This window comes from Phyllobates terribilis, unplaced genomic scaffold (assembly GCF_046119375.1).
Source record: "Phyllobates terribilis strain yellow unplaced genomic scaffold, ASM4611937v1 Scaffold_2__4_contigs__length_985480577, whole genome shotgun sequence".
Taxonomy (NCBI): Eukaryota; Metazoa; Chordata; class Amphibia; order Anura; family Dendrobatidae; genus Phyllobates; species Phyllobates terribilis.
This window is the reverse complement of record NW_027362762.1, coordinates 868,853,790-868,876,559: the sequence shown is the minus strand read 5'-3', so window position 1 is coordinate 868,876,559 and position 22,770 is coordinate 868,853,790. Positions and strand designations below refer to the sequence as shown.

Here is a 22,770-nt window from a genome sequence, read left to right as displayed (position 1 = left end):
AAATTGATTCGTAAAAATGAAAAAGTGAAAAAAAAAACACTTTTTCATTGTGACATCGGGTCGTCATGGCAACACCCGGGAAGCCTTTGCAGACTGCGCTGGAAGCCGGAAGAGGAGGTGAGTATCGCCGATCACCTCCCCTTGCCCCCGCAATGCCGCGATCGACTTCGATCGCAGCATCGCGGGGGTTAATGTGCTGGGAGCGGTGCAGGACCGCTCCCTGCACATAGTACCGGGTGTCAGCTGTGACAATCAGCTGACACCCGGCGGCGATCGCGCCCGCACAGCCTGTGTGCGCGCGCGATCGCGATGACGTACTAATACGGGTCTGGCTCTTAAGTCCCAGGGCACAGACGCGTATTAGTACGTCAGATGTTATTAAGGGGTTAATGTATAACTGTTTTTAATTTTTATTTCATAAATCAATAGTACACATGAAAATAAGCAACTTTGTAATATATCTTATCAGAGAAATCTGCTTGTTTCTCCGCTAAAATTGATCAATCATTATCAAAATTCTGAGGTAAAATCTGTATTCAGTGAAGATAGTCTTTCACATTACTGAGATAGGAGATGGCAGCTGCTATGTGCTGGAATAATGCTTAGTATTGTATATATTGCAACAACTACTATTTACTACCGTTTAATAGTGCATGAGTTTCTGTCTCCAGCAATAGTGTTATATTGCCAGTAAAGCGCTGTTAAAAAAAAACAAACAAAAAAAAAACAGGAAGTTCATGTTCGCTTTATGTGTGTAGTTGAAGCACATTTTACTTTCACTTTGCAAGGTGACAGTCAAGATGCTAAGATCCTAACCTATGAGAAATACCAGTTGTAAGCTGTGTTATCATTGTTCCTGAATAAATATATATCTACTGTTGGAACGGCTGGACAGTACAGAGATTAATCCGCTGCCAACAGGTTATGGGCCCAGAGACCCAAAGACACAGAGAATAGCCCAGATAAGAGAGAACAACCGTGTACTAAGAAGAAGAAGCAAAGATGGCCACCAGCAGTAACTCTGTGAAGTTCACAGTGCCAAATCTGACTAACCAGAAATACCAATCCTGGAAATTCAAGGTAAAGATGCTGCTGATAAGAGAAGGTAAGTGAAAATACACATAGGAGTCTAGTCCAGAAGACTGGGTAGAGAAGGATCAAAAAGCAGAAAGCACTATCTCCTTCAACATAGATGATGATCAAATTGTGCATGTATGTAAATGTGAAACGGTAAAAGAAATGTGGGAAGAGCTGTAGAAAGTGCATGAAAGGATAAATCTCAGCAATAAGTTCTATGTAATGAGAAAGCTGTATCAGTCTAAGCTAAATAAGGGCAAAAATATTCAGGATTACTTAAGAAATACTCAAGAAATTGTGGAGTTCCCCAAAGCAGGGCAATGGGGAAGATCTAAAGGATTTCCATGTTGCTGCACTACTACTAAGCAGTCTACAAGAAAGCTATGACACACTTGTAACTGCACGAGATGTGCGCACAGATTATGAGCTTACATTGGAGTACAGTACAGACCAAAACTTTGGACACACCTTCTCATTTAAAGATTTTTCTGTATTTTCATGACTATGAAAATTGTACATTCACACTGAAGGCATCAAAACTATGAATTAACACATGTGGAATTATATACTTAACAAAAAAGTGTGAAACAACTGAAAATATGTCTTATATTCTAGGTTCTTCAAAGTAGCCACCTTTTGCTTTGATGACTGCTTTGCACACTCTTGGCATTCTCTTGATGAGCTTCAAGAGGTAGTCACCGGAAATGGTTTTCACTTCACAGGTGTGCCGTGTCAGGTTTAATAAGTGGGATTTCTTGCCTTATAAATGGGGTTTGGACCATCAGTTGTGTTGTGCAGAAGTCAGGTGGATACACAGCTGATAGTCCTACTGAATAGACTGTTAGAATTTGTATTATGGCAAGAAAAAAGCAGCTAAGTAAAGAAAAACGAGTGGCCATCATTACTTTAAGAAATGAAGGTCAGTCAGTGCGAAAAATTGGGAAAACTTTGAAAGTGTCCCCAAGTGCAGTTGCAAAAACCATCAAGCGCTACAAAGAAACTGGCTCACATGAGGACCGCCCCAGGAAAGGAAGACCAAGAGTCACCTCTGCTTCTGAGGATAAGTTTATCCGAGTCATCAGCCTCAGAAATAGCAGGTTAACAGCAGCTCAGATTAGAGACCAGGTCAATGCCACACAGAGTTCTAGCTGCAGACACATCTCTTCAACAACTGTTAAAAAAGGAGACTTTGTGCAGCAGGCCTTTATGGTAAAATAGCTGCTAGGAAACCACTGCTAAGGACAGGCAACAAGCAGAAGAGACTTGTTTGGGCTAAAGAACACAAGGAATGGACATTAGACCAGAGGAAATCTGTGTTTTGGTCTGATGAGTCCAAATTTGAGATCTTTGTTTCCAACCACCGTGTCTTTGTGCGATGCAGAAAAAGTGAACGGATGGACTCTACATGCCTGGTTCCCACCGTGAAGCATGGAGGAGGAGGTGTGATGGTGTGGGGGTGCTTTGCTGGTGACACTGTTGGGGATTTATTCAAAATTGAAGGCATACTGAACCAGCATGGCTACCACAGCATCTTGCAGAGGCATGCTATTCCATCCGGTTTGCGTTTAGTTGGACCATCATTTATTTTTCAACAGGACAATGACCCCAAACACACCTCCAGGCTGTGTAAGGGCTATTTGACCAAGAAGGAGAATGATGGGGTGCTACGCCAGATGACCTGGCCTCCACAGTCACCAGACCTGAACCCAATCGAGATGGTCTGGGGTGAACTGGACCGCAGAGTGAAGGCAAAAGGGCCAACAAGTGCTAAGCATCTCTGGGAACTCCTTCAAGATTGTTGGAAGACCATTTCCGGTGACTACCTCTTGAAGCTCATCAAGAGAATGCCAAGAGTGTGCAAAGCAGTCATCAAAGCAAAAGGTGGCTACTTTGAAGAACCTAGAATATAAGACATATTTTCAGTTGTTTCACACTTTTTTGTTAAGTATATAGTTCCACATGTGTTAATTCATAGTTTTGATGCCTTCAGTGTGAATGTACAATTTTCATAGTCCTGAAAATACAGAAAAATCTTTAAATGAGAAGGTGTGTCCAAACTTTTGGTCTGTACTGTATGTCAGAGGAAAGCTTGTAGATGAGTATAAATAAAATACAAAAAGTGTCAGCAGTAGTGGGGTATCAAAAGCAGAATCAGCTTTAAAAACTCAAAATCTTCCCAAAAATAAAAGTCATTTGAAGGAAACACGTGTTTTGTCTGCAAGAAATCAGGGCACCTAAAGGCTGACTGCATAGTTTGGAAAGTTAGAATGAATAAGCTGAAAAAGCAAAATATTCATCAAAGGGTTAAAAGTGCCATTACTGAAGAATATATGACACTTCAAGTACTGAAGCTGTGTTTACTGTTAATGCAAGTACATCAAAGCATGCATGGTGTATAGACTAGAGTTTTCTTGTCAAGATTGTATTTTTTCAATACCGATATATGGTACCCACCGTATATACGTTTCCCTGTGATCTGTTCCTGTTTTCTTCCCCCTTTTTTATGTGTTTTTATTGGCCAAATCACATTTTTTATATTATTGATGAAATAAAAATTATTTTTATCTATGTACTAGACCAAAGTAAGTCAGAGAAAGTAATTTTGGCTAATGACCAGTATATGAATTCAGAGGGAATAAGAGATGGTTACATTAATTGTCAAGTCTCCCCAAGTAAAGCAGAAAGATCCCAGTTATGGACATGCTCAATGTCCCTAGTCTTGAAAGCAATCTGTTATCTGTGAAGAAACTCACAAGACAAGGAAATGAAGTTACATTTAAAGATGACAGCTGTATTAAATCAAAAGAAGGTCACACACCAGCAGAAGGAAAAATCAAAGAGGAGTTGTACCAGCTAAAATGCAATGAAAGTATATATACTGCTAAACATGACCAGCACAAGAATTGTATTCTTGTATGGCACAGGTGTCTTGCACATAGAGACCCAGAGGAAATAATAAAGTTAGATAAAAAAACAACTTGCTGATGGCATTACAGTCGATTTGTGTAATCAGAAAATGAAATGTACTAGGTGTCATAAAGGAAAAATGTCAAGAAAATCCTTTCCTAAGAATAGTACTACACAATCAGAACAGCTTCTGGACTTAATATACACAGATGTTTGTGGTTCAATGAGCACTCAAACTCCTGGAAAGAAAAGAGATTTTCTCACATTTATCGATGGTTATTCAAGATATACAATAGTCTATCTGCTTCACAGCAAAGATGAAGTTCCAGAGAAACTTGAAATATAACTCGCTGAAGTAAATAAAAAATTTGGGAAAATACCAACAATTCTGCATGAAGATAATGGAACTGAATATACAAGTAATGAGACACAAAGTATTTTAAGGAAAAATGGAATTGTGTTTCAGACCACTGTACCATACAACCCTGAACAAAATTGTGTAGCGGAAAGAAGGAACCAGACACATTGTGAAAGTGGAAGAAGTATGCTATTTGATGCAAATTTGCCAACAGCATATCGGGGTGAAGTAATCCATCTTCAAAACAGACTACCAGGTAAAGGTACTGAGAAAATTGAGCAATAGAACAGCAAGAAGCCTATACTACAACACATAAGAATATTCGTAAATAAAGTATTTGTACATATTCCCAAAGGAAAACGTAGTGGGAATCTCAAGCAAAAGGGTATCCTGGTGGGCTGCAAGGAAACCCAGAAAGGATATAGAATTCTGCACCCAGAAACGTATATGGCCACAATAAGCAGAGATGTAATGATTGATGAGAACTTCATGTCGCTTGTTTCATGACCTCAAACCAGTAATCCAGCTGAAGCAACAACAAGTCATAATTTCAAAATAACAAGAAAAAGAATGTGGAAGTTTGGATTGATTCTTCAACACTAAATTAGAAGATCATCAAAAAGTTAATTTATTTCAGTTCTTCAATACAAAAAGTGAAACTCCTATATTATATAGAGTCATTACACACAGAGTGACCTATTTCAAGTGTTTATTTCTGTTAATGTTGATGATTATAGCTTAAAGCCAATGAAAACACAAAAGTCATTATCTCAGTAAATTAAAATAGCAATTAACAAAAAACACCTGCAAAGGCTTCCTAAGCGTTTAAAAAGGTCCTGATCTCAGACCGTCTGACTTCGCTTTGCCTTTGCACTCTCGTACTGTGCCTCTGACACTCCGGTCAGCTGCTGCAGATGCGGGGACTGCCTTGGAGTGGTACCTGGCGACTACCCGCGGCCAAGCCTATCCTCACCATCAGAGGCAGCTAGTTGCTTTGTCACAAACCTCCAGTATAAGCCCGGCCTGTGGCGCAGTGGGTCCACAACCAACAGCGTTACATTCCTCGTTATCATAACAGGCATCATACTGCACAGCAGCCCAATAAGGGCCACCATTCAGAAGATGGGGGGATACTTTGGTATGTGCATACTTACTTCTATAAGCACAAACGATTTTTTAAACTAGCATGAAAAAGAGGACAAAGTCAGCAGACCATATGTTGCAAGACATAGCTGTGGAAACCCTGAAGACTTGCCCAAATTGGAACAATTCCTTGAGCATTTTCTCAATCTCTCATTTACAGTGGAGACCATAAAGGTATTGCTCCTTTTTTAGATGTCTATTTACAAGATAACTGGTAATTCATACTGGTTCTATCAGCAACAGTTTATATAGAAAACCCACTAGTGGAACGCTTAGGAAACCTTTGCAGGTGTTTTTTGTTAATTATTCTAATTTACGGAGATAATGACTTTTGTGTTTTCATTGGCTGTAAGCCATAATCATCAACATTAACAGAAATAAACACTTGAAATAGATCACTCTGTTTGTAATGACTCTATATAATATGAGTTTCACTTTTTGTATTGAAGAACTGAAATAAATTAACTTTTTGATGATATTCTAATTTAGTGAGATACACCTGCATATCCACAACCAATACCTTCATCTGGGTATAGTTCTGACGTACGCAGTCTCCTAGTACGTTACATCAACTTTTCCTCCTCTTGCATTATGTGCATGTTTTGCCATATTAGTTTCAGTGCAGAAAGAGAATCGGAAAAAATAACATAGGCGAATAGAAGTAACATCTAGGGCCAGATTCATCAAAATGTTCATGCCAGAATTAAATGCTTTGAAAAATTGCAATGTTTTGCCACAGCTTACATCACTTTCTCCCAGCTCAGTCAAGAGATGGGTTGGGGGGTGCAGGGGCGTAATGACACAGCTCGTCTAATTCATAACGAGCTGTGCCATTCCATAGCATTTCCCTAATCAAGACAGGCGAGAGAATGTCCAGGAAGGATGGGAAATTTTTAAAAATGAGATTCTCAAAGCACAATCGTTAACAATCCCGAAAAGTAGGAAGAATGGGAAGCATTTAAGGAAACCAGGATGGATGAACACAGAACTTAAACACATGCTAAAAAGAAAGAAAGAAATGTTTATCAAATGGAAAGAGGGAGGCATATGTAAAGAAGATTATAATGCAGTCTGCAGATCCTGCAGGGCACGTATCAGGTTAGCTAAAGCGGACAATGAATTAAGGCTTGCAAGAGATGTCAAAAGCAATAAAAAAGGATTTTGGGGGTATGTCAAAAGTAAAAGAAAAGTCAAAAATGCTATAGGATTTTTACAGGATGAAAATGGTGAAATGGTAAGAAAGGATGTTGAGAAGGCTGAACTTTTTAATTCCTATTTTGCATCTGTTTTCTCTCAGAAAGAAAATGTAACATCAACTGATCTTCACTGTCCTATTAACCCCTAAAGCCCCGAGGGTGGTTTGCACGTTAATGACCAGGCCAATTTTTACAATTCTGACCACTGTCACTTTATGAGGTAATTACTCTGGAACGCTTCAACGGATCCCCCTGATTCTGAGATTGTTTTTTCGTGACATATTGTACTTCATGATTGTGGTAAAATTTCTTCGATATCACTTGCGTTTATTTGTGAAAAAAATGGAAATTTGGCGAAAATTTTGCAAATTTTGCAATTTTAAAAATTTTAATTTTTGTGCCCTTAAATCAGAGAGATATGTCACACAAAAGAGTTAATAAATAACATTTCCCACATGTCTACTTTACATCAGCACAATTTTGGAACCAAAAATTTTTTTTGTTAGGGAGCTATAAGGGTTAAAAGTTGACCAGCGATTTCTCATTTTTCCAACAAAATTTACAAAACCATTTTTTTAGGGACCACATCACATTTGAAGTCACTTTGAGAGGTCTTTATGACAGAAAATACCCAAAAGTGACACCATTCTAAAAACTGCACCCCTCAAGGTGCTCAAAACCACATTCAAGAACTTTATTAACCCTTCAGGTGCTTCACAGGAATTTTTTGAATGTGGAAGAAAAAAATGAACATTTAACTTTTTTCACAAAAATGTTACTTTAGACCCAATTTTTTTTATTTTCACAGAGGTAACAAGAAAAAATGGACCCCAAAATTTGTTGTGCAATTTCCCCTGGGCACGCAGATACCCAATATGTGGGGAAAAAACACTGTTTGGGCGCACGGCAGGGCTCGGAAGGGAAGGAGCGCCATTTGACTTTTTGATTGTAAAATTTGCTTGAATAATTAGCGGACGCCATGTTGTGTTTGTAGAGCCCCTGTGTGCCCAAACATTGGAGCTCCCCCACAAGTGACCCCATTTTGGAAACTAGACCCCCCAAGGCATCTATCTAGATGTATAGTAAGCACTTGGAACCCCCAGGTGCTTCACAAATTGATTCGTAAAAATGAAAAAGTGAAAAAAAAAACACTTTTTCATTTTTATGAATCAATTTGTGAAGCACCTGGGGGTTCCAAGTGCTCACTATGCATCTAGATAGGTGCCTTGGGGGGTCTAGTTTCCAAAATGGGGTCACTTGTGGGAGAGCTCCAATGTTTGGGCACACAGGGACTCTCCAAATGCAACATGGTATCCGCTAACAAATTGAATGGAAAATTGGCTCAAATTGTTAGCGGACACCAAGTTGCGTTTGGAGAGCCCCTGTGTGCCCAAACTTTGGAGCTCCCCCACAAGTGACCCCATTTTGGAAACTAGACAACCCAAGGCACCTATATAGATGCATAGTGAGCACTTGGAACCCCCAGGTGTTTCACAAATTGATTCATAAATATGAAAAAGTGGTTTTTTTTCACTTTTTCATTTTTACGAATCAATTTGTGAAGCACCTGGGGGTTCCAAGTGCTCACTATGCATCTAGATAGGTGCCTTGGGGGGTCTAGTTTCCAAAATGGGGTCACTTGTGGGGGAGCTCCAATGTTTGTGCACGCAGTAGCTCTCCAAACGCAACATGGCGTCAGCTAAAAATTTGAGCCGATTTTCCATTCAATTTGTTAGCGGACACCATGTCGCGTTTGGAGAGCCCGTGATGTGCCTAAACAGTGGAGCTCCCCCACAAGTGACCCCATTTTGGAAACTATACCCCTCAAGGATTTTATTAAGGTGTATAGTGAACATTTTGAACCCAGAGGTACGACACAGAATTTGATAACATTAGGTCATCATATTGAATAAGTTGTCATTAGTCTTGAGCGCAAGTGCTCGCTACTTGAGTTTGCATCGGGTACTCAGGTATGCACCATGTACAGCGTGTGCTCGAGTGACATGCTCGAGTCCCTGCTCTGCATGTTTCACGGTTATTAGACACCCAAAAAAATACATGCGGGGATCGCTTGTGCATGGCAGGCAATCCCCGTAAAGTTTTTTTGGCCGCGAAGCATATGGGGCAGAGACTCGAGCATGTCACTCAAATACCCACGATACTCAATGCATACCAGAGCACCCGATGCAAACTCAAGTAGCGAGCACTTGCGCTCAACACTAGTCGCCATATCGTCATCTTTTTTCTTACTTTTGAAAAAAATCCCAACCCCATCACAACCCTAACCCCAACCCCAGCCCTAACCGTAGCACAACCCTAACCGTAGCACAACCCTGACCCTAGCACAACCCTAACCCTAGCACAACCCTAACCCCAAACCCAGCCCTAACCCTAGCCCAATCCTAACCCAAGAGTTTATTTTTGACGCCGTTCCTTGTGCGGTATAAGTGATTAGACAACTTTATTCTTCGGGTCGGTGTGATTACAGCAATACCAGAATCATATGGGGTTTTTATGACTGACAGCTGTCACACACAAAAAGACGCATTTTTGTAAAATCTAGTTTTTGCATCGCCATATTTTGAGAGCTATAATTTTTCCAGATTTTGGCAGACAGTCATGTGACGGCTCGTTTTTTGCGGGATGAGTTGACGTTGTTATTGGTGCCATTTTCAGGCACGTAACATTTTTTGATCGCTTTCTATTCCGATTTTTGGGAGGCAGAATAAACAAAAACCAACAATTCAGGAATTGTTTTTTTTTTTTTTTTTTATTCTGTTCCGCGTGTGGTAAAATTGATAAGGTAGCTTTATTCTTCGCGTCAGTACGCTTACAGCGGTATCACATTTATATCGTTTTTCTATGTTTTGCACTTTTACATGATAAAAGCAATTTTATAGAAAAAAATATTTTTTAGCATAGCTTTATTCTGAGAGCTATAACTTTTTTATTTTTTGGCTGATGGAGCTGTATGTCAGCTTGTTTTTTGCGGGACGAGATGACGTTTTCAGCGGTACCATTTTCATTTATATTCGTCTTTTTGATCGCGTGTTATTCCATTTTTTATTTGGCGGTATGGTGATAAAGCATTGTTTTTTGTTTCGTTTTTTTTTTTTTTTTACCGTGTTCACTGAAGGGGTTAACTAGTGGGACAGTTTTATAGGTCAGGTTGTTCCGGACGCGGCGATACCAAATATGTGTACTTTTATTGTTTTTTTTTTTTTTTTTTATAATAATATTTATTGATGGGTACATTATATTTTTATTTTTGGTGGATTATTTTATTTTATTTTTTTTTATATTTTTGCAATTTTTTTTTTTTTTTTTTTTTTCACTTACTGACAGTTTTTATACTTTATTACTTTGTCACACTCTGGGACTTTCACTTTTTTTTCTCTGATCGCCTGCACGGCACAGGAATGCAGCACCATCCCTGTGTCATACAGGCTATCAGCGCTGCAAAGTGAGAAGATTGTTTGGCGATGCACTGCGCATGTCCAAACAATCTTCCTGCTCTCTGGTGACCCGGATGTTGTCATGACGACATTGGGTCGTCATGGCAACACCCGGGAAGCCTTTGCAGACAGCGCTGGAAGCCGGAAGAGGAGGTGAGTATCTGCGATCACCTCCCCTTGCCCCCGCAATGCTGCGATCGGCTGCGATCGACTTCGATCGCAGCATCGCAGGGGTTAATGTGCTGGGAGCGGTGCAGGACCGCTCCCTGCACATAGTACCGGGTGTCAGCTGTGACAATCAGCTGACACCCGGCGGCGATCGCGCCCGCACAGCCTGTGTGCGCGCGCGATCGCGATGACGTACTAATACGGGTCTGGCTCTTAAGTCCCAGGGCACAGACGTGTATTAGTACGTCAGATGTTGTTAAGGGGTTAAAGGAATAGAAGAATCCAAGTTATCTGTAAACAGAGAGATTGTGAGGGAATATTTAGCTAACATAAATGAGTTCAAGTCTCCAGGTCCAGATGAATTACACCCCAGAGTACTGAAGGAGATCGTAGAAGAAATCTTAGAACCACTCTCCATAATCTTTGAAAATTCTTGGAGAACAGGAGAAGTCCCAGAAGACAGGAGAAGAGCAAATGTTGTTCCTATCTTCAAAAAAGGGAAGAAGGTGGACCCAGGGAACTATAGGCCGGTGAGTCTGACTTCTATACCAGGAAAGATCTTTGAACAAATTATTAAACAACATGTAAGTACCTGGATAAGAATGAAGTGATTAACCAGAGTCAGCATGGGTTTGTAACTAACAAGTCATGTCAGACTAACTTAATTTCCTTCTATGACAGAATCACTGACTGGGTGGATCAGGGAAATGCTGTAGATATAGTATATCTTGACTTCAGCAAAGCATTTGACAAAGTATCTCACACCATCCTTATTGAAAAAATTACCAAGTATGGAATGGACAAGGCAACTGTTAGGTGGATTCATAACTGGCTTAGTGATCGGACTCACAGAGTGGTCGTAAATGGCTTCACATCCAGTTGGATGAATGTCTCAAGTGGGGTACCACAGGGCTCTGTCCTGGGACCTGTATTGTTCAACATGTTTATCAATGATTTAGATGAAGGAATTGAGGGTATACTGATTAAATTTGCCGATGACACAAAGCTAGGAGGGATAGCTGATACTAGAGAAGAGAGAGAGAGGATTCAAAAAGACCTAAATAAACTGGAGCAGTGAGCAGTAACTAACAGAATGTTTTTTTAACAGGGAAAAATGCAAAGTATTACATCTGGGCAATAAAAATGAAAAAAGCATATACAAAATGGGAGGAATAGAGCTAAGCAACAGTACATGTGAAAAAGACTTAGGTATACTAATAGATCATAGACTGAACATGAGTCAACAGTGTGATGCAGCAGCAAAAAAGGCAAATACAATTCTGGGATGTATTAACAGAAGCATACAGTCTAGATCACGTGAAGTCATTATCGGACTTTACTCCTCTTTGGTCAGACCTCATCTGGAATACTGCGTCCAGTTTTGGGCACCACATTTTAAAAAAGACATCGACAAACTGGAGCAGGTTCAGAGAAGAGCGACCAGAATGGTGACCATTCTGCAAACCATGTCCTATGAGGAACGGTTACAGGATTTGGGAATGTTTAGCTTGCAAAAAAGAAGACTGAGAGGAGACTTAATAGCTGTCTACAAATATCTCAAGGGCTGTCACATTGTAGAAGGATCATCTTTATTCTCATTTGCACAAGGAAAGACTAGAAGCAATGGGATGAAACTGAATGGGAGGAGACACAGATTAGATATTAGAAAAAACTTTTTGACAGTTAGGGTGATTAATGAGTGGAACAGGCTGCCACGAGAGGTGGTGAGTTCCCCTTCAATGGACGTCTTCAAACAGAGGCTGGACAGATATCTGTCTGAGATGATTTAGTGAATCCTACATTGAGCAGGGGGTTGGACCAGATGACCCAGGAGGTCCCCTCCAACTCTAACATTCTATGATTCTATGATTCTATGAGAACTGACGGTCTTGATAAATCGGGGCCCTAGTGCCCAAAATTGCAATTTTCATGTCTTTTGATAAACTGTACATTACAGAAGAACAAATGAAGGACATTTTTTTTTTATGTGATAGGTAAAGGTAATGATGCCACAAGATGCATTTACCGGTGATGTATTCTGCATGTACCTTATAGCATTCTTTACTTCTGCGCTTTGTACAGGTTCTGAGATGTTTGATGGAGATGTAACCACAAACCAGAAGGACACTCTTGAAGTTACATTGCAGATCAAAACATTTGAAATCCTGTGTATAAAAAGATAATATAGTGAAATCCGTGAGTAGTATCCCAAATTCAATTATTCTATCGAGGTCTTTTACATGTTATTTACTGACGCATTTTCATTCTGATCAAACTGAGAGAATGCATGTACAATAATGTTGAGGGAAATAATACAAAGGCTTAAATGAAAGATGAAACAAAACTACAAAAGAAAAGATAATATGGAGTGATGATCTTCCCTATATGGTACATTAGTAGCGCATCTGTTTGGTGGGGTAATCTAGTTTAGGTATGTGGGTTTACATTTTGCAATAAGTCATCTAAGGGCTCGCTCACACAAGCATATACATCGAATGAGTGCTATCTGATGTTTTATCGGATAGCACTCGGACCAATGCTATTCTATGGATCACTGAAGACCTGTGTTTTTTTTCTGATGCCATTTCGGCATGAGAAAAAAATCTCAGCATGCTGCGAGTGGATCTAATTGGATGACACGCACCAATACAAGTCTAGGGGTGAGTGTAGAATATCAGACTGCACTCAGATGACATTTTCGTACACTCAGACAATAGAGAAGATGGAGAAATGAAGTTCTCCATCTTCTCCACATCTGTGCTCTGATTTTCTCATGCAAAAGAAAAGGATCACACAAAGTTGACACTCTTCTCAAACTCTGCTCCAAGTTTGAGCAGAGTATCAGTAACATAATTGATCCAGTTCTCTCGCAGAGAGAAGTTATACGATCCTGTGACCCCGGCCAAAGGGTTGATGAAGTTGTGGAAGAACCTTGCGGCTGTGTACTAACACTACAGAGTTACTCTAGCTTCTCCTATGGGTGCTAAGGTTGTCACTGCTGATTTTCATTAGCTCACTAACATGGTGCCTTTGTAAAGTAAATACAAGACCATTGACATCATGCCCACTTTGCTTCATCCAAGCTTTCCAATAAGACAGAGAGGGAGACAAAAGTTGGGCATGTTACATTATAATGTCCTATCTGTCTATCCACTTTGAAGACGAGGGATCTTGCTTTGGCTTAATCCATCCTTCCTATACAGAACATATGCACGTTTGGCAGAACAGAGTGTAAATGTAAATAGAGGGATTGGAAGATATATCTGCTGACCAAAAGGGCAAGAGTGGAAATGGGCCAAATGTAGTTCTCCAAAGCTGGTATGTATGATATTAGTATGGCAGTCATGATCTATAGAAAACCAGATTCTCTGAAATAGTTTTGTACTTAGGGGTTTTCCTAAAAAGAAAGTTAATTTTAATCAACATTTTAATCAATAGATCTTGGAATAATAATAAGTTCCACAACTGTATGTGTTTAAAAAAATGTTCCTGTGCGGAGATAATCTTATATGCTGTATGTGCCGGAACATGATCTGATCATACCATATCTCCTAGCCAGGGGAGGAAACAAAACAAAGTAAACAGATATTACAGCAGGGGGTCACAAATGATTGTAGCATCAGCGTCTCTGCCTCCTGCTGGGCAGAGACGCCGTTCCCCTCACCGCCGCGGTCCTGGTCCGGCGTCTTCCTGCTCCCTTGCTGCTGTGGCGCGCACCGCGCGCAGCTTCCCGGGCACTGTGCTTAGGGCGCGCGCGCTCTCCCTCCCTCTTAAAGGGGACGCACGTGCCGTCCTGAAAAGTTCCCGGCCAATGCCGGAGGACTTCTCCTATTTAAAGCACCTCCTCCAAAATGGAGGTGCCTGTGCAAGGTTGTTGTTCCGTGTGCTAACACTTGCTTCAGCCCTCAGGTCCCGCTGCCAGTCACTCTGTCAGTCCAGCCCACCAGCCTGCCTAACAGTTCTTCCCGCCAGTCTGTCTACAGTCGTACCCACCAGCCTGCTTACCTGGAGCACCTGCCAGTTACCTGTCGTGCCAGCCAGTCAGCCTACCTGGAGCACCTGCCTGTAACCTGCCGTGCCTGCCAGTCTGCCTACCTGGAGCACCTGCCTGTTACCTGTCGTGCTCGGCAGCCTGCCTACCCGGAGCACCTGTCAGTTACCTGTTGTGCCCGCCAGCTTGCCTACCTGGAGATCCCGTCTGGCTATCTGCCGTACCAGCCTGCTTATCTACCCGGACCACCCGCCTTCCTGCCGTGCTCATCCACTGTACCGGTCAGCTCCTGTCATCTGACCCGTGGGAGTCACCTGCTCTCACACAAGGTCGGTCCCAGAGTGGCACCTGGTCCACCTGCCCGGTCCCTCCCTGGTTTACGGAGTCGACTGAGCCACCGTGTGACCTGGGTCGGTCTGAGTAGGCACTTAGTTACGCCCCTCTGGTCCCTCCTTGCACCGAAGCACAGAGGTTCCACCACCCGGACCCATAACAATGATTCTTTCTTTCAGGTAAAACATTGCTTAAAAACAGGCAGTGAAATGTTTAGCCTCACAAAAAGACTAATTTTCGATCCTGTGCTGTAATATCTGTATACTCTTTTGCTTCCTCCCCTGTCCAGGAGTTGTAGTACATTCAGATCACATTACTGCACAGTCAGTCACAGCAATTGCACAGTACACAGCAGGGGCACATTTTATTTCAGATTATCTCAGCACAGGAACATTTTTTTTTTAAACACATCCAATTGTGGACCTTATTTTTATTCCAAGATCTATTAATTAAAATGAACTTTGTGGGAAACCTCCTTTAAGAAGACATTCTATTTATCAATATCTCATTATTTTACCTACTCTATAAGTTACATTATAATGGCCTCCATAGATAGCTGTGGAACAATCTCCCCTGACTCCCCCATATACAAGAAAGCTCAGCTCAACCAAGCACTTATGTTCTCTATGAGAGAGGCACAGCCAGGCTCTTCTTGCAGCGGCTTATCTACAGAGAGAACAAAAGGATCAGTTGTTGAAATTCAACAGGCTGGATTATTCTCTCCCCCAACATCATGTGTCGGGGGGACAGTCGGGAGACCCCTATACACATAAAACTATCAGTAGGCTTCGGCCAACTTTTATCTAATGTATATTGGGGTCTTAAAGGTTACAGTCATTATTGTATTAACTATTCATGGAACTTACTGAATTGCATTGTCCACATGAGTTCGCATGGCAAATACCATCATAGCTTTAAAGAGAAATTCTTCATCAGTGTTCCATGCATACTGTAAAAGAGGAAGAGACAATGGTGTCACAGATTGTATAGACGGTAATACATGATCAACCATATCTGGTTCATCTCTGCACATGAATCTACAGTATAACTACTTGGCATATATGGTAGTACATAATAAATACATCATTTTCTGTATACTGATCAGCAATAAAATTAAAACCACATTCAGTTCTTGAAGTTGATATGTTAGAAGCAGGTCAAAAATAAGTGTAACGGTCTGAGTGACAATAGACAAGCTATGATGGTTAAACGACTCTAAATTGGTGCATATTTTGGGGTATTCCTTGTATGCACTTCAGTAGTGTAGCTACCAAGGGTCAGAGGGTGAAGTCGCCCCAGGCCCCTGGCCCAGAGTGGTATGACGCGCCCCTGGGCCTTCTGTGTCGTGCGGCATCGCGTGCACGGGGGCTTACCCGGAGCCGGATCAGATGGGGGTAGTAGTCTCGTGGCGGTGACCCGGTCCGTGCCCAGGGAGTCAAACTAAGTGGCGAGTCTATTAGCAGTAGATGTTGGATGACTACGCCACCCGTTGAATGCAGCTTTGGAGCTGCCGCTGCAGGGCAGACCGCTGAGGCCGGTGGAAGGATGGTGCAGCGGGGATGGTATAACCCCCAACGGGAGGGGTATGGCCTCAGGGCAGCCGACGTGGATGATGGGGGTAGCAGGAACCACTCAGAGACGATGCGTGTAGTTCAGGGTCTTTACTGGTGACAAAGATAGACCCTCCCGGAGTACTTGCTAGCGATCGGGGCCTGGTCAGTCCTTGAGCAGATGGGATCTCCCCTGGCCAGGCGGAGTTGTAGGCCTTCCCAGCTAACTGTACTCTTCTGGCTACCTTGCTAGAGGCGGGTAAAAGTAGCCCACGTCCCTGAGTGTACCGTGTGGTGCTCACCCGTATGGCCGGTGACTCGGGGCCTTCTAATGGCTTCCGCTCCACGATGGCGGTGCTGGTCCCACGCGTGTGACCGTGCCTTCGGGTTTCTGGGCCAGAGGACCTGCAATCCCCTGCCGGTCGGTTTCTGCTGCTGGGTAAGGATTAGTCCCCACAGCCTCGGACTCCGGGTCCGGTGATAACTTCTCAGTCAGGGCGAGCTCTGCAGCTGCCAGCCCCTGACTCCTTGTAGCACTGCTCCCACAGAGCTCCTGTTGTTTCTTCCTATGCTGCTTCTCTTCTCTACTCTTGTTCTCTCTCTCTCTCTCTCGACCCTGCCTCAGCCCCAGGTTTATATAGGGGAAGTTCTTCCCCTCCCAGGACTGGGCAGGAGGTGTGGCATGCATAGGATTCCTGACCAAGAGACCTCCCACCTGCTCTCAGACATAACATTGCTATTACTGTGGAGACCAGACCCCTGGGGTGCCACAGGTACACCCGGAGCTTTGGCCACTCTTAACTATAGTTAAGTTTTGTGGTAGAACAGGGAGATATGATCTACCTGTACTACTGTTCTGTAGAGCACAGGTCGCTTTAAACCTGAAGTCTACAAAACAGCAGAGTGATGCACTGACACATATGTCAGAGTCCCATAGTGGTGACATCATCACGCTGCACCGGGACTCTGACGTCCTGTACGTGAGACGGCGCTATAACATCAGCGCATTAGTCTGCCCCGACCTAGCCTGTGGACTCGTTAGGATCCTGGATTAGGTGTATGATTTTTTTATTTTGATTAAAACTAGTGGTGTGACTGTGGGGGCATGATAAACAATGGGGAGCCCCTCATACAGTGTGAGGATTACTGTGGGCGACCCTGAAACAGTGTGGGGGACCTCATATGCTGTAGGGACTACTGTGATGAGTGCTCATAAAATGTAGGGGCCATTATACAGTTTGGGGTCTAATGTGGGGGCCGTTATACAATTTGAGAGCTAATGGGGGGGCATTATACAGTTTGGGGGCTGATGTGGGAGCCATTATACAATTTAGGGGCTAATGTGGGAGCCATTATACAGTGTGGGAGTTAATATGGGGGCCAGTGTACAGTTTGGGGCCTACCGTGGGGGCAATCATACAGTGTGGAGACTACTTTGGGAGCCCTCATACAGTGTGGAGTACTCTTATACCGTGGGTGGGCCCCTGATACATTGTAGGGATATTTGTGGGGGGTCCTCATAAACTGTGGAGGTCATTATACAGTTTGGGGCCTACCGTGGAGGCCATCATAAAGTATGATGACTACTGTAGAGTCCATTATACTATGTGGGAGCCAATATACAGTGTTAGTTCTACTGTAAGGGTCATGATACAGTGTGAGGGCTACTTAGAGGTCATTATACAGTTTGAGGTCTACTGTGGGGGCCATTATAAAGTGTGACAACTAGTGTTGAGCGATACCTTCCGATATCGGGAAATATCGGATCGGATTGGATCGGACCGATACCGAAAAAGTATCGGATATCGCCGATTCCGATACCGGAAACCAATGCAAGTCAATGGGACATAAATATCGGAATTAAAATAAACCCTTTCTTTCCTTGTAGGTTATTTCTACATGAAGGAAAACAACTAAGAATAATGTAGAATGTATTGGGGGAGGTGGGGGAGACAATAAAGGCATAGAGGTTTAGCCCAGTCAAATGGAATAGCAGGAATTACTATTTTTTTATTATGTTCTGAGTTACGGAAATATTAACTATGTTAAGTATTTTTATATTTTGTCAGATATTTATGGTTTCACTACTTCCATGCTCTTCACTAGTGTTGAGCATTCCGATACTGAAATATCGGGTATCGGCCGATATTCGCGGTATCGGAATTCCGATACTTAATTCCGATACTTTTGCAATATCGTATACCGGAATCGGAAGTTCCCATAATGCAATGAGACATTTTCATTTTATTCAGCCAATGAGGATCCTAAGAAGTGTGGGCACATCCTGTTAGGCATGTAGGCATCTTAACTAATGGCATGGCTGTGATTGGCTGCTGAAATGATGTCATGATGCACTATAAAAGCCACCGCCGCCATTTTGAGCTCACTCTGCTGTGAATTCAGTTAGGGATAGGACGCTGTTGTTCTGAGGGACAGTTTTAGCTACCTATTTGCTCTATACTGCTTTACCCAAGCTACTTTCTAAATCACTGTGCCTTGCAGTGCTAGTGCACAGTTCCCTGTGCTGTTCACCGCTGTCTGCAAGGTCTGTGTGTGTGAGTGCAGCTCACCCTGTAGTGTGTGCTTCAGCCAAGTCTGGTTGTAGTGCACTCAGTGTGTGTCACTGCCTCATACATTGTCCTTTTTTGCCAATTCATAATTTTTCCTGATATCTCCTATTAGTGTGGTGGTTCCATCTGTATTCAGCTAAATTGGTTCCAAACACACTATATAGGAGTAGATAGAGACATTTTTTTCCGTCTTGCAGCACTAGTGCACAGTGCTCTGCATCTGTACTGTTCACCGCTGTCTGCAAGGTCTGGTGTGTGAGTGCAGCTCACCCTGTAGTGTGTGCTTCAACCCCATCTGGTTGTACTGCACTCAGTGTGTGTCACTGCCTCATACATTGTCCTTTTTTGCCAATTCATAATTTTTCCTGATATCTCCTATTAGTGTGGTGGTTCCATCCGTATTCAGCTAAATTGGTTCCAAACACACTATATAGGAGTAGATAGAGACATTTTTTTCCGTCTTGCAGCACTAGTGCACAGTGCTCTGCATCTGTACTGTTCACCGCTGTCTGCAAGGTCTGGTGTGTGAATGCAGCTCACCCTGTAGTGTGTGCTTCAACCACGTCTGGTTGTAGTGCACTCAGTGTGTGTCACTGCCTCATACATTGTCCTTTTTTGCCAATTCATAATTTTTCCTGATATCTCCTATTAGTGTGGTGGTTCCATCCGTATTCAGCTAAATTGGTTCCAAACACACTATATAGGAGTAGATAGAGAAATTTTTTTGGTCTTGCAGCGCTAGTGCACAGTGCTCTGCATCTGTACTGTTCACCGCTGTCTGCAAGGTCTGGTGTGTGAGTGCAGCTCACCCTGTAGTGTGTGCTTCAACCCCGTCTGGTTGTAGTGCACTCAGTGTGTGTCACTGCCTCATACATTGTCCTTTATTGCCAATTCATAATTTTTCCTGATATCTCCTATTAGTGTGGTGGTTCCATCCGTATTCAGCTAAATTGATTCCAAACACACTATATAGGAGTAGATAGAGGAGCCTTTCTGCAGCCTTGGGCCCTGCAGCCCCAGCCAGATTAGTATTAGCCTATTTCTTGCAGCCTCATCTATTGCATTGTAGGTTACCTTCCTACATTGTAATAGCTACAAAAAGTTTGTGATACTATCGTTATTACATCTTTAGGCACATCCAGTGTCTTTTTGTGACAAAAAAAAACCTAAATAAAGTTCACCAAACACTCCACTTTACAGTTGTGTAGGCCACATTAGCTCATATTAAAGTCTAGTCCACACTTTATAAAATTAGTGTTTCTTATACCTGTTAGCAGCTGTTCAGGAATAAGCACACTAAGCCCTTAGTACTTTTCTGCCTATCTTTATCAGTCTACCAAGATGAAGAAGGCAGGGAGTAAGGCATGTGGTCGTGGGCGTGGGCGTGGGCGTGGAGTTTCTGCAGGGAGAGGACGTGAGGATTCTGTGCCTGCAGGGAGAGGACGTGGGGATTCTGTGCCTGCTGCGGGCACCAGTGACTCAGCATCCCCCAGTTTTACCAGGGAACAGTCCTTTATGCGCAGCTTTGTAGGAGCTAGCCGTACCCCACTGCTGCGCGAGGACCAAATTGAAGCCGTTGTCGGATGGATGGCAGCTAACGCATCGACTTCAATTAGTTCCAGATCCTCTCAGGTCCTGAGCACTGAAGAGCACCCATCTGTCTCTTCACCACCTGCCAAATTGCCCAGGCAGTCAGAGAGCCCTGGACAGGAGCCATCTCTACTTCTGTTCTCTGAATCTCTTGGCTTGGAAAGAGGGGGCCAGCCAAGCAGAATTCGAGAATTTGAAGAAGAGGTAGTATGCAGTGATGCGCAACCGTTTTGTCTCTCTGAATCTGAAGAGGCGGGTGGGCCAGTGCCTATGGTCAGCAGCACACCTCAGTACGCATCTGATGATGAGACTCAGGTGCCACTTTCTGGTGCGTACTGTGCTGTCGAGACTACCCAGGAGAAGCAGTTGTTTGAAGAGGGTGGTGTAGATGATGAGGTCCTTGACCCATCATGGCGTGAGGGACAGGAAGGTGGTGGGAGCAGCTCTGAGGAAGAGATTCCCCGAACGGCCCAAAAAGGAGGGAGAGGGAGGGGGCAGACTTGGTTGCCTGTAGCCTCCACTTCGGCACCCATTAGGAGCATGGCTCTTCCAAAATCCAAAGCGGGCGCTCCCAAGACTTGCAGTGCCTGGTCCTTTTTTGACACAGTTGCAGATGACATTTGCTTTGTCAAATGCAAGCTGTGTAATCAGAAGGTGAAAAGAGGGAAAAGTGTCAGCAACCTCAATACCACAAATATGTGGAAACATGTGCGGACCAAGCACGTGGTGGAGTTACACAAACACACTGAAGACCTAGGCCAACCTACAGCGCCACCTACCACCTCTTCAGCTCGTGTTGTAGCCTCTTCCTCCAGCTCACACACAGCTGGTTCGGCTTCCTCACAGGATCGCCATGGAAGAATCTCTGGCACTGTTGTACAGAGACACAGTGTAATTCCACCCACAGCACCACTTTCCCAGTCATCCTCACACTCCCAGGCCAGTCTACAGCCATCGTTAGCACAGGCATGGGAGAAAAGGCGCCCATACTCGGCAAACCACCCCCGAGCACAGGCTCTGAATGCTGGCATTGCTAAACTACTGGCCCTTGAAATGCTATCATTCAGGCTGGTGGAGACTGACACATTCCGTAACTTTATGGCATTGGCAGTCCCACAATACAACGTGCCCAGCCGCTTTTATTTCAGCAGGCAAGCCGTCCCTGCCCTGCAACATCATGTGGAGGGAAAAATTAAACATGCGCTACAAAACGCCGTCAGTAGCAAGGTCCACCTGACCACTGATGCGTGGACCAGTAAGCATGGACAGGGACGATACCTTTCCCTCACTGCCCATTGGGTAAATGTTGTGGAGCCGGGTACAGATCTTGAGAGTGGCGCTGTACGTGTTCTGCCAACTCCAAGGATTGCAGGAATCCAGTCTGTACACATTGACTTCTCCTCATACTCCAGTTCCTCTGAATCAGCGCTGCAGGAGCCGTCACGGTCTACCTCCACATCGACCCGTTAACGGTTACCTGTTATGATGACCGATATGAGCACAGCCGTGGCCAAACGTCAACAGGCCGTATTAAAATTAATTTCTTTGGGGAATCGAAGCCACACAGCGCAGGAGCTCTGGAATGCCATCAAGCAGCAGAGTGACGTGTGGTTTGTGCCAGCGAATCTCCAGCCAGGCATGGTAGTGTGTGACAATGGCCGAAATCTGGTGGCAGCTCTGGGCCTAGGCAACCTCACTCACATCCCATGTCTGGCACATGTGCTCAACTTGGTCGTGCAGAGTTTTTTGAGGGACTATCCGGATCTTGATGCACTGCTTCACAAGGTCCGCATAGAGTGCGCTCACTTGCGGCGTTCCAGCAATGCAAGATCACGCATTGCAGCTCTGCAGCGCCGATTATGTCTTCCGGAACATCGCATCATATGTGACCTACCCACCAGGTGGAATTCAACGTTACATATGTTGGAGAGGTTGTGTGAGCAGCAGGCAGCAGTAATGGAGTACCAGCTGCAGCAGGCGCAAACAAGTCGCAGTGCGCGCCGTTCACACTTCACCACCACTGAGTGGGCCTCTATGAAGGACATTTGCCACGTTTTGCGTGCCTTCGATTATTCCACGCGGATGGCGAGTGCAGATGATGCACTAGTCAGCATGACTATCCCCCTTATCTGCCTGCTTGAAAAAACACTGCAAGCACTAAGGGACGAGGTTTTGGAAGAGGTGGAGGATGAGGAGTCACAAATGCCATCTGCTTCTCTACAGTCTGCGCAACGTGGTTCCTCACAAAGGCCTAGGCAGGGGACACTTTGTGAGGAGGATGAGGAGGAGTCAATGGATGAGGAAGACATCTGTCCAGAGGAGGGAGGTACACAATGCTCTAGTAGTCAGTATCTAGAGCGAGGGTGGGGTGATGCAGAGCAGGCAGAGATCACGCCTCAAGCAGGGGACAGCGTTTCTTGGCCAGTTGGCAG

General features: G+C 43.6%; 1 protein-coding gene and 1 long non-coding RNA gene across 2 annotated transcripts in view; one reads left to right on the top strand and one right to left on the bottom strand.

Annotated features, from left to right (window-relative positions):
- CLTRN (collectrin, amino acid transport regulator) overlaps positions 1 to 22,770 on the bottom strand; it is a 141,764-nt gene that overhangs the window by 13,722 nt on the left and 105,272 nt on the right. The window contains exons 3-4 of the mRNA XM_073670796.1: positions 15,495 to 15,577; positions 12,353 to 12,469 (exon numbers count right to left, since the gene is read on the bottom strand). Of these exons, the coding sequence (XP_073526897.1) occupies positions 12,353 to 12,469; positions 15,495 to 15,577 (200 nt within the window). The remainder of the gene's footprint in view (positions 1 to 12,352; positions 12,470 to 15,494; positions 15,578 to 22,770) is intronic.
- The window catches only part of LOC141253035 (uncharacterized), a 69,114-nt gene continuing 47,122 nt past the window's right edge, over positions 779 to 22,770 (top strand). The window contains exon 1 of the long non-coding RNA XR_012314198.1: positions 779 to 1,105. This is a non-coding gene — a long non-coding RNA (uncharacterized lncRNA). The remainder of the gene's footprint in view (positions 1,106 to 22,770) is intronic.